This window comes from Arachis ipaensis, chromosome B07, assembly GCF_000816755.2.
Source record: "Arachis ipaensis cultivar K30076 chromosome B07, Araip1.1, whole genome shotgun sequence".
Classification (NCBI taxonomy): Eukaryota; Viridiplantae; Streptophyta; class Magnoliopsida; order Fabales; family Fabaceae; genus Arachis; species Arachis ipaensis.
The window spans coordinates 94,932,516-94,945,553 of record NC_029791.2 but is presented as its reverse complement, the minus strand read 5'-3'; the positions used below and the strand labels follow the sequence as shown (position 1 = coordinate 94,945,553).

The window sequence follows — 13,038 nt, the reverse complement described above, 5'->3', positions numbered from 1 at the left end:
ACTATTGGCAATAGTTTTTGCTTTGGTAGTGTACTCGGATCATGCGGTGTTAAGTATTTGTTGGCTAAGAAGGAATCCAAACCGAGATTGATTAGATGGGTTTTATTATTGCAAGAATTCGACTTGGAAATCAAAGATAGGAGCGGTTCGCAAAACCTAGTAGCGGATTACTTAAGTCGCCTTGAACACACCAAAGGCGATACCACTCCTATTAATGATTCTTTTCCCCTTGAGGGCTTGCAAGCAATCTCGGAAGTCATTCCTTGGTATGCACCAATAGCCAATTACTTGGTATCCCGCACCTTTCCTCCTAATCTCTCCAAACATCAAAAGGATAAGCTAAATAGAGAATCCAAATACTATGTATGGGATGACCCATACCTTTGGAGATATGGAGCGGATCAAGTAATTCAGAGGTACATTCCACAAACCGAATTCCAATCAATCTTAGAAGCTTGCCACTCCTCCGAGGGAGGAGGCCATTATGGACCTCAAAGAACGGCAAAGAAAATCCTAGATTGTGGATTTTAGTGGCCAACTCTTTTCAAGGACTCTTCTCTCTTTTGTAAATCTTGTTTTCAATGTCTTAGATTTGGTAATATCTCCAAGAAGGATGAAACACCCCAACAAACCATGCTATTTTGTGAGATTTTTGATGTATGGGGTATCGACTTCATGGGGCCATTCCCAAATTCTAATGGTTTTCTCTACATTCTACTAGCCGTTGATTATGTGTCCAAATGGGTGGAAGCGATACCCACCCGGACGGACGATGCTAATGTGGTCCTTTCCATTGTGAAAAATAACATAATTTGTAGATTTGGGTCGCCACGAGCAATCGTGAGCGACCAAGGCTCACATTTTTGCAATAAGAGAATGGAAGGACTCATGAAGAAATATGGCATCATACATAAAATAGCTACGGCCTATCACCCCCAAATGAACGGCCAAGTTGAGGTTTTGAATCGGGAGATTAAACGCATATTGAAAAGAATTGTGAAGCCTCATCGAAAAGATTGGAGTGCTAAGCTCACTGATGCACTATTGGCCTACCGAACGGCGTACAAAATACCAATTGGCATGAGCCCCTTTCGGTTGGTCTATGGCAGAGCTTGGCACTTACTGGTGGTGATAGAACACAAAGAATATTGGGCCATCAAGGAGTACAATTCAAGTTTGGGAGGGGCCAGAATTGAGAGAAAGCTACAACTAGTGGAATTAGAGTGTTTGCGGTTAGAAGCTTATGAGAACTCTAGACTTTACGAAGAAAATATGAAAGCCATGAATGATAAGACCATAAGAGGAAAAGAATTTAGAGCCGGCGACCTAGTCCTCCTTTACAATTCAAGATTGAGGTTGATGCCCGGAAAGCTAAGGTCAAGATGTGAAGGACCCTATAGAGTCGAAAAGGCGGAGCCGTATGGGGTCTATCATTTGCGCCATCCTTTAAGCTCCGACATTTTCAAGGCTAATGGGCATCGGCTAAAGTTGTATCATGGTGAAAAGATAAAAAGCAACAAGGAGATGGAGGTGTTCCTCTTAGAAGATGCACCTAATGGCAACAAGAATTGAGCTAATGACCGTCCAACTTAAGGACGTTAAACAAAAGTGCTAGGTGGGAGACACCCCACCATGGTGAGATCTACCCTTTTGCCTATTTTGTATATACTCTTGAACTCTTGCTTGATTTGGTGATTGTGAAGCGTTTAAGTTTGTTTAGATAGACTTTATTGTGCTAGTTGTGATATTCATGAAGATTTTCATGGATTATAAGTGGGTTGGATTGTTAGTGCACAAAAGCAAACACCCCATTTTTATATGTTGTAGGGAATTTTTGGGTGTTTTTGGACCCTTTTAGCTTGAAAACCACCACATTTATGTTGAAAATGCATTTCTTCATGTCTGTGAAAAAAAAAGGGTATGCACGCATGGGCGTACAAGACGCGTACGCGTCAATGGCATTTCACAATACCTGGTACTTCAACCAGAGAGTTGTGCCAATTATGAGACAAAACTGAGCCCCACGCCCAATCCCCCACACGCGTACGCGCGCACGACGCGTTCGCGTTCCAGACCTGGTTCGAAGCGATGCACGCATGGGCGTGCTGCATGCTTGCACGTCGATGGCGCTTCCTCACTATCTGGTATATTTTACCCGAGAGTTGTGCAAACACTGGGCCAACACTGAGTCCCCAGCACAACTCGTGCCACGCGTCTGCACACGTACCACGCACGTGTCCATCTGCTAATCCACGCATCCACGCGTAAGCGTGCATGACGCGTCCGCATCGATGTCTCTACAGCCAACTCCTGGTACTTCGACTAGAGAGTTGTGGAAGATCCATACCGACATTGTGCTAATGGCACAATCACTTCCCACGCATCTGCGCGCCTGATGCGTACGCGTCCTTACTGCTTTTGGTCCATCCGTGCGTGTGCGCACCGTGCGTGCGTGCGTCGATCTCGTGACATCATTTACCTGCAACGCGCCTCTTTTCAAATTTTCTTCTCCCTTCTTCTTATACTCTACTCTTCTTTTTCTATTTCCATATTCTCCTTTTCTCCCCCCACCTCTACCACCTTCTACCGGATGCATTAATCACCGGCAACTGACGTGGCGGAAATTGGCGGATTAAGAAATTGATGTAAGAGGAACGTTGCAAGTACAGTCCTTAACCAACAAAAATTTGCTTATCAATTTAGAAGGGTTGTCACAAAATTAGAATTAAAATACTGGGAGTATGAATCCCAGGTCGTCTCCCAACGAGTTGCAGAGAGATGTGCTATTTTATTAATCAGATGTTTTCCAAAAGAGTTTGGGTTTGATAAACAGGAAATTAAATCAGAGAATTTAAGTAATTTAAATAAAAACCTTGACTGGGAGTAGATTAGTAAGAAAACCTATCCTTGTTGGAGTTTCCTCAAGATTAATTGATAATTGAAGGTTGTTCTGCTAAGTTATCCTTTACCAGATAAAGGAAAGTCAAGCAAATTGGAAGTCAGTTTCTATTCACAAGTTCTAATCCTCTCCCTTGGGAAGGACTAGTGTCAGTGACTAGAGGGCGACCCAACGATAAACCCAATTATAATTTTACTCTTGAGCATTCCAACTCAAGGTTCTCCTTTCAACCAACTCCCAATCAAGTTAAGGAACTACTCACTCATTATGAATGTAAACTTCACAAAATAAGAAAGGGAAATAAAGGAAGACATGATAAATAATAATAAAAAAGATTAATTAAAAATAAAAATAGTTCTTGTATTAATAAACTCTAAAAATAATCCAATAGTAATTCTGAACAAAATAAGGATATGAAAGAGTAAGTGACAAGTAAGGAAACAAACTAGAATGATGAAGTCTTGGCAGAGGTAATAACTCTTCTCAATATCCCAATTCAAAAAAGCAATAAAAACAAAATCCTAAGAACTATGAATGTGTAGAGAGAAAACCTAGAGGAGGAGTAAATTCAGATAAAAAAACTAAAATTATGCGGAATGAATGTTGTTCTTCGTCTCTGCATGTTCTCTGGCTCTAATATGCTTTTCTGGGCCGAAAATTGGGTCAAAACATGGCCCAAAATCGCCCCTAGCGAATTCTGCAAATTCTGCAGATCGCGTACGTCACGCGATCGCATCATCCACGTGTTCGCGTCATCCAGCGTTTTGCCTTGCCACGCGTGCGCGTCGTCTACGCATTTGCGTCACTCATGCAGCTTTCAGTTCATGTATTCGCGTCAGGCACGCAAGCGCGTCACTATGATTTCTCCAATTCGTGCGGTCGCGTGAGCCATGCGGCCGCGTCGCTTCTCGCTAGTCATCTCTTTGATTTTTTGTGCTCCTTCCATTTTTGCATGCCTCCTTTCCAATCTCCAAGTCATTCATGCCCTATAAAGCCTGAAACACTTAACACACAGATCACGGCATCGAATGGAATAAAGGAGAATTAAAATACATAATTAAAAGTCTCTAGGAAGCAAGTTTTCAACCATGGAGTAATTTTGGGAAGGAATTGTAAATACATGCTAATCATATGAATAAGTGGGTAAAGATTTGATAAAACCACACAATTAAACATAATATAAACCATAAAATAATGGTTTATCAATCTCCCCATACTTAAACATTAGCATGTCCTCATGCTTAGTTGAAGGAGATAAAATAAATGAGTAGAAACATGTAAAACTCATGCAATGCAATGCAACCTATACATATGAATGCAACTATATGATTCCTGTCCACTTGGTCAAAAGTAAATAAGCTCTTCAAGACAATCACAAATCAAATTCCACTAATTCAATTCTTATACAGTAACAACAGATACAAATGCAAGAAGGTAGCTCATGAAAGCAGGGAATATAGAATTTAAAGGCATTGAACCCTCACTGATGATGTATGTACACTCTAGTCTCTCTAGTGTATAGGGTAATCACTCTATCCTTCTCTAATCATGCTTTCTAATTTTTGTTCTTCACCTAACCAATCAACAATATTTAATGTACCAATGCAAACATCATGAGGTCTTTTCAAGGTTGTAATGGGGCCAAGGTAAGGGTAAGGGTACATATATGGCTAAGTAAGCTTATAAATTGAATCTTTAATTAACCCAAGCTTTCACCTAACACACATATATATTCTATATAACTTAAATTTCACACCTAGCTACCCAAAATTTTCCTTTCACATTCCATACTCATGTATCAACTTTTATTTCAATTTTATCATATATGCATTGATCCTTGAATTTTAACTTAGCATTGGGGTAATTTTGCCCCCTTATTTATTTATTGAATATTTTTGGATTTTTTTTGAACATGAAAATAAACACAGCTTATCAATGCACATAGAATTTTCAATTTTTACGGTTTCATATGAGTAGGTACCCAAATTCCCATTATATTATCATGACACATTCCCTTATTATCTTTTGTTCCCACAATCTTCCCATACTTAATTAACACACAATTCTATCTTAAGCTAACCAAAGATTCAATTGGAATATATAATTGTTTTTCCGCTTAAGGCTAGTGATGTGGTAAAATACAGAACAAATGGGATTTAAAGGCTCAAAGTGGCTAACAAAGGTAATTGAAAGGGTAGGTGATGAGCGCATAATTTATACACTTTTTGGCATTGTTTTTACATAGTTTTCAGTATAATTTAGTTAGTTTTTAGTATATTTTTATTAGTTTTTAATAAAAAATCACATTTCTGGACTTTACTATGAGTTTGTGTGTTTTTCTATGATTTCAAGTATTTTCTGGCTGAAATTGAGGGACTTGAGCAAAAATCAGATTCAGAGGTTGAAGAAGGACTGCAGATGCTACTGGATTCTGATCTCCCTGCACTCAAAGTGGATTTTCTGGAGCTACACAACTCCAAATGGCGTGCTCTTAATTGCGTTGGAAAGTAGACATCCAGGGCTATCCAGCAATATATAATAGTCCATACTTTGCTTGAGTTTAGACGATGCAAACTGGCGTTCAACGCCAGTTCCATGTTGCATTCTGGAGTTAAACGCCAGAAACAGGTTGCAAAGTGGAGTTAAACGCCAGAAACAGGTTACAAACTAGCGTTCAACTCCAAGAGAAGCCTCTACACGTGTAAAGCTCAATGCTCAGCCCAAGCACACACCAAATGGGCCCCAGAAGTGGATTTCTGTATCATTTACTCATTTCTGTAAACCCTAGTAACTAGTTTAGCATAAATAGGACTTTTTACTATTGTATTTACATCCTTGGAACATCTTTGGATCATTTTAGTCTTGGTTACTCCAGTTCCCCTCTGGGGCCGAGACCAATGAACTCCATTATCACTTATGTATTTTCAACGGTAGAGTTTCTACACACCATAGATTAAGGTGTGGAGCTTTGCTGTTCCTCACAAAATAATACAAAGTACTATTATTTTTCTATTCAATTCAAGCTTATTCCGATTCTAAGATATTCATTCATACCTCAATATGAATGTGATGATCGTGACAGTCATCATCATTTTCAATTATGAACGCGTGCCTGACAACCACTTCCGTTCTACCTTAGATTGAATGAATATCTCTGGGATTCCTTAATCAGAGTCTTCGTGGTATAAGTTAGAATCCATGGATGGCCATTCTTGAGATCCGGAAAGTCTAAACCTTGTCTGTGGTATTCCGAGTAGGATCTGGGAAGGGATGGCTGCGACGAGCTTCAAACTCGCGAGTGCTGGGCGTAGTGACAGACGCAAAAGGATCAATGGATCCTATTCTAGTATGATCGAGAACCGACAGATGATTAGCCATATAGTGACAGCGCATTGGACCATTTTCACTGAGAGGACAGGATGTAGCCATTGACAACGGTGATTCCTAACATACAGCTTGCCATAGAAAGGAGTATGAATGATTGGATGAAGACAACAGGAAAGCAGAGGTTCAGGAGGAACGAACGCATCTCTATACGCTAATCTGAAATTCTCACCAATGAATTACATAAGTATCACTATCTTTGTTTTATATTTTATTTATATTTTAATTATTAAATCTCTATAATCAATTGAATCTGCCTGACTGAGATTTACAAGGTGACCATAGCTTGCTTCAAGCCGACAATCTCCGTGGGATCGACCCTTACTCACGTAAGGTTTATTACTTGGACGACCCAGTGCACTTGCTGGTTAGTTGTGCGAAGTTGTGACGAAGAACTAAGATTATGAACGTGCGTATTAAGTTTTTAGCGCCGTTACCAAGGAATGAACCGTCACGATTTCTGCGCACCAAGTTTTTGGCGCCGTTGCCGGGGATTGTTCGAGTTTGGACAACTGACGGTTCATCTTGTTGCTCAGATTAGGTAATTTTATTTTATTTTTAAGCTTTTTATTTCTTCTTTTTCGTTTTTGCCAAAATATTTTTCGGAGAAAACCAAAAAAAATCTTATAAAATCATAAAAACGAAAAATTTTATTTTTCTTGTTTGAGTCTAGTGTCAATTTTTAAGTTTGGTGTCAATTGCATCTTTTTAATTTTTCTTAAAATTTTCAAAAATTCATGCATGTGTTCTTCATGATCTTCAAGTTGTTCTTGATAAGTCTTCTTGTTTGATCTTTAAAATTTCTTGTTTTGCATCTTTTCTTGTTTTTCATATGCATTTTCAATTTGTTAGTGTCTAATTATTGAAAATTTCTAAGTTTGGTGTCTTGCATGTTTTTCTTTTCTTAAAAATGTTCAAAAATAAGTTCTTGGTGTTCATCTTGACATTCAAAGTGTTCTTGGTGTTCATCTTGACACTCATAGTGTTCTTGCATGCATCATGTGTTTTGATCCAAAATTTTCATGTTTTGAGTCTCTTTATTGTTTTTCTCTTTCATCATTAAAAATTCAAAAATAAAAAAAATATCTTTCCCTTTTTCTTCTCATCAAATTCGAAAATTTGAGTTGACTTTTTCAAAAATTTTTAAAATCTAGTTGTTTCTTATGAGTCAAATCAAATTTTCAATTTAAAAATTATATCTTTTTCAAATCTTTTTCAAAAAAAACTCAAATCTTTTTCATTTTTCTTAATATTTTTGAAATTTTTAAATTGATTTTTAAAATCTTTTTCTTATTTCTATTTTATATTTTCGAATTTAATACTAACAATTAATGTGATTGATTCAAAATTTTTAAGTTTGTTACTTGCCTATTAAGAAAGGTTCAATCTTTAAATTTTAAAATCATATCTTTTAGTTTCTTTTTAGTCAAGTAATCAACTTTAATTCTCAAAATCAAATCTTTTTAAATTTCTTTTTCAAATCTTTTTCAAAATAAATTTCAATCACATCTTTTTCAAAATCAATTTCAAAATCTTTTCCAACTTCTTTTCTAACTTCTTATCTTTTCAAAAATTGATTTTCAAATATTTTTCAATCAACCACTTAACTTTTTGTTTGATTCTTATCTTTTTCAAAACTACCTAACTAACTCTCTCTCTCTAATTTTCGAAAATCCCTTCCCTCTTTTTCAAAATTCCTTTTTAAATTAACTAATTATTTTTAATTTAATTTAATTTGATTTAATTTTCCTTGCTTTTTCGAAATTTTAATTTTAATTTTAAATTAAAAATAAAAGTATTTTTATTTTAATTTATTTAATTTTCGAAAATTCTTTTCTCTCATCTCCTTCTAATTATTTTATTTATCTACTAACACTCTCCATCTTTATGTCTTCAAATTTCTTTTCTTCTTCTACTCACATAAAGGAATCTCTATACTATGATATAGAGGATTCTAAATTTTCTTTTCTGTTTTCTTCTTTTTCATATGAGCAGGAACAAGGATAAAAATATTCTTGTTTAAGCTGATCCTGAACCTGAAAGAACTCTGAAGAGGAAGCCAAGGAAAGCTAAAGCACAACTCTCTGAAGAAAATCTGACAGAAATTTTCAAAAAAGAAGGAGACATGGCCGAAAATAATAACAATGCAAGGAAGATGCTTGGTGACTTTACTGCACCTAATTCCAATTTACATGGAAGAAGCATCTCAATCCCTGCCATTGGAGCAAACAATTTTGAGCTGAAACCTCAACTAGTTTCTCTGATGCAACAGAATTGTAAGTTTTATGGACTTCCATCCGAAGATCCCTTTCAGTTCTTAACTGAATTCTTACAACAAGGCTTTAATAATGGTGGAAGAAACAGGTTTAGCAATAGCAAGCCTTTTCCATCATCCACTCAGCAGCAGACAGAGAATTCTGAGCAGAATCCATCTAGCTTAGCAAATATATTCTCTGGTCTATCTAAGGCCACTGTGAGTTTCATGAATGAAACAAGATCCTCCATTAGAAATTTGGAGGCACAAGTGGGCCAGCTGAGTAAAAAAGTCACTGAAACTCCTCCTAGTACTCTCCCAAGCAATACATAAGAGAATCCAAAGAGAGAGTGCAAGGCCATTGATTTGACCATCATGGCCGAACCTACAAGGGAAGAGGAGGACGTGAATCCTAGTGAGGAAGACCTCCTGGGACGTCTAGTGACCAATAAAGAGTTCTCCTTTGAGGAACCAAAGGAATCTGAGGCTCAATTAGAGACCATAGAGATTCCGTTGAACCTCCTTCTACCCTTCATGAGCTCTGATGAGTATTCTTCCTCTGAAGAGGATGAAGACATTACTGAAGAGCAAGTTGCTAAGTACCTTGGTGCAATCATGAGGCTGAATGCCAAATTATTTGGTAACGAGACTTGGGAAGATGAACCTCCCTTGCTCACCAATGAACTAAATGCATTGGATAGGCAGAAATTACCTCAAAAGAAATAGGATCCTGGCAAATTCTTAATACCCTGTACCATAGGCACCATGACCTTTGAGAAGGCTCTGTGACCTGGGGTCAGGAATAAACTTAATGCCACTCTCTGTAATGGAGAAACTTGGAATCTTTGAGGTGCAAGCTGCCAGAATCTCATTAGAGATGGCAGACAACTCAAGAAAACAGGCTTAAAGACAAGTAGAGGACATGTTAGTAAAGGTTGAAGGCCTTTACATCCCTGCTGATTTCATAATCCTAGACACTGGGAAGGATGAGGATGAATCCATCATCCTTGGAAGACCCTTCCTAGCCACAGCAAGAGCTGTGATTGATGTGGATAGAGGAGAATCGGTCCTCCAACTGAATGAGGACAACCTTGTGTTTAAGACTCAAGGATCTCCTTCTGTAACCATGGAGAGGAAGCATAAAAAGCTTCTCTCACTGCAGAGTCAACCAAAGCCCCCACAGTCAAACTCTAAGTTTGGTGTTGAACCCCCACATTCAAACTCTAAGTTTGGTGTTGGGAGGTTCCAACCTTGCTCTGATTATCTGTGGGGCTCCATGAGAGCTCACTGTCAAGCTATTGACACTAAAGAAGCGCTTGTTGGGAGGCAACCCAATGTTATTTAATCATATCTATTTTATTTTCTTTTTATTATTTCATGTTTTATTAGGTTGATGATCATGTGAAGTCATAAAAACTACTAAAAAATAAAAAACAGAATGAAAAATAGCATTGAAAATAGCACACCCTGGAGGAGAGCAGTTTGGCATTTAAACGCCAGAAACAAGCATCTGTCTGGCGTTTAATGCCAGAAACAGGCACCAAGCTGGTGTTTAACGCCAGAAACAAGCATCTGCCTGGCGTTAAACGCCAGAAACAGGCTACATTTGGGCGTTTAACGCCAAAAACAGGCAGCAGTCTGGCGTTAAACGCCAGGATTGCACAGCAAGGGCGTTTTACACGCCTAATTGGAGCAGGGATGTTAAGTTCTTGACCCCACTTGATCTGTGGATCCCACAGGATCCCCTCAGGATCTGTGGACCCCACAGGATCCCCACTTTTTCTTCTCTCCTCTTCACACCTTTTCATAACTCTCTTCCCCAAATACCCTTCACCAATCACCTCAATCCCTCTTTCCCATCACCTCTTCACCACTCACATCCATCCTCTCTTCCCCATAAACCCCACCTTCCTTCAAAATTCAAACAAATTTCCCTCCCAAACCCAACCCTAATGGCCGAACCCTACACCCCCCCTCACTCCTATATAAACCCCTCACTCCTTCATCATTTTCACACAACACAACCCTCTCTTCTTCTCCTTGGCCGAATACATCTTCTTCCCCTATCTCTTCTATTTTCTTATTCTTCTACTACTTTCTTTCTTCTTTTGCTCGGGGATGAGCAAACATTTTAAGTTTGGTGTGGTAAAAGCATAGCTTTTTGTTTTTCCATAACCATTTATGGCACCTAAGGCCAGAGAAACCTCTAGAAAGAGGAAAGGGAAGGCAATTGCTTCTACCTCTGACTCATAGGAGATGGAGAGATTCATCTCAAAGGTCCATCAAGACCACTTCTATGAAGTTGTGGCCAAGAAGAAAGTGATCCTTGAGGTTCCTTTCAAGCTCAAAAAGAATGAGTATCCGGAGATCCGACTTGAGATCCAAAGAAGAGGTTGGAAAGCTCTCACCAACCCCATTCAACAAGTCGGGATCCTAATGGTTCAAGAGTTCTATGCAAACGCATGGATCACTAGGAACCATGATCAAAGTGTGAACCCGAATCCAAAGCATTGGCTCACTATGGTTCAGGGAAAATACTTAGATTTCAGTCCGGAAAATGTAAGGCTAGCGTTCAACTTGCCAATGATGGAAGAGAACGCACGCCCCTACACAAGAAGAGTCAACTTTGATCAAAGGTTGGACCAAGTCCTCATAGACAAATGTGAGGAAGAAGCTCAATGGAAAATTGACTCAAGAGGCAAGCCGGTTCAACTAAGAAGGCATGACCTCAAACCAGTGGCTAGGGGATGGTTAGAGTTTATTCAACGCTCAATCATTCCTACTAGTAACCAGTTTGAAGTTACTATAGATTGAGCCATCATGATCCATAGTATCATGATTGGAGAGGAGGTGGAAGTTCATGAGATTATACCTCAAGAACTTTACAAGGTGGCTGACAAGTCCTCCACTTTGGCAAGGTTAGCCTTTCCTCACCTCATATGCCACCTCTGCAATTCGGCTGGAATTGACATAGAGGGAGACATCCTCATTGAAGAGGATAAGCCCATCACTAAGAAAAGGATGGAGCAAATAAGAGATCATGGACCTCAATATGAGCATGAGGAAATTCCTCACCATGAAATCCCTGAGATGCCTCAAGGGATGCACTTTCCTCCACAAAACTATTGGGAGCAAATCAACACCTCCCTAGGAGAATTAAGTTCCAATATGGGACAACTAAGGGTGGAACACCAAGAGCATTCCATCATCCTCCATGAAATTAGAGAAGATCAAAGATCTATGAGGGAGGAGCAACAAAGACAAGGAAGAGACATAGAGGAGCTCAAAAGCACCATTGGTTCTTCAAGAAGAGGAAGACGCCACCCTCACTAAGGTGGACTCATTCCTTAATCTCCTTGTCTATTTATTTTACTGTTTTTCGATTTTTGAGCTTTATGTTTTATTTATGTTTGTGTCTTTACTATATGATCACTAGTGTCTAAGTGTCTATGTCTTAAAGCTATGAATGTCCTATGACTCCATCACCTCTCTTAAATGAAAACTGTTTTAAAAACAAAAGAACAAGAAGTACAGGTTTTCGAATTCATCCTTGAAATTAGTTTAATTATTTTGATGTGGTGACAATACTTTTTATTTTCTGAATGAATGCTTGAACAGTGCATATGTCTTTTGAATTTGATGTTTATGAATGTTAAATATGTTGGCTCTTGAAGAATAAGGAAAAAGGAAAAATGTTATTTGATAATCTGAAAAATCATAAAAATGATTCTTGAAGTAAGAAAAAGCAGTGAATACAAAAGCTTGCAGAAAAAAAAAATTAGCGAAAAAAAAAGAGAAAGAGAAAGAAAAAGAAAAAGCAAGCAGAAAAAGCCAAAAGCTCTTTAAACCAAAAGGAAAGAGCAAAAAGCCAATAGCCCTTAAAACCAAAAGGCAAGGGTAAACAAAAAGGATCCAAGGCTTTGAGCATCAGTGGATAGGAGGGCCTAAAGGAATAAAATCCTGACCTAAGCGGCTAAACCAAGCTGTCCCTAACCATGTGCTTGTGGCGTGAAGGTGTCAAGTGAAAACTTGAGACTGAGCGGTTAAAGTCAAGGTCCAAAGCAAAAAAAAAAGTGTGTGCTTAAGAACCCTGGACACCTCTAATTGGAGACTTTAGCAAAGCTGAGTCACAATCTGAGAAGGTTCACCCAATTATGTGTATGTGGCATTTATGTATCCGGTGGTAATACTGGAAAACAAAGTGCTTAGAGCCACGGCCAAGACTCATAAAGTAGCTTTATTCAAGAATCAACATACTGAACTAAGAGAATCAATAACACTATCTGAACTCTGAGTTCCTATAGATGCCAATCATTCTGAATTTCGATGGATAAAGTGAGATGCCAAAACTATTCAAGAGGCAAAAAGCTACAAGTCCCGCTCATCTGATTGGAGCTAAGTTTCATTGATATTTTGGAATTTATATTATATTCTCTTCTTTTTATCCTATTTGATTTTCAGTTGCTTGGGGACAAGCAATAATTTAAGTTTGGTGTTGTGA

The 13,038-nt window shown here is 38.3% G+C and overlaps 1 protein-coding gene across 1 annotated transcript; it reads left to right on the top strand.

Moving 5' to 3' along the window:
- On the top strand, positions 940-1,572 carry LOC107607446. The gene has a single exon (XM_016309403.1). It carries the CDS (start codon positions 940-942, stop codon positions 1,570-1,572), a length of 633 nt encoding a protein of 210 aa, XP_016164889.1.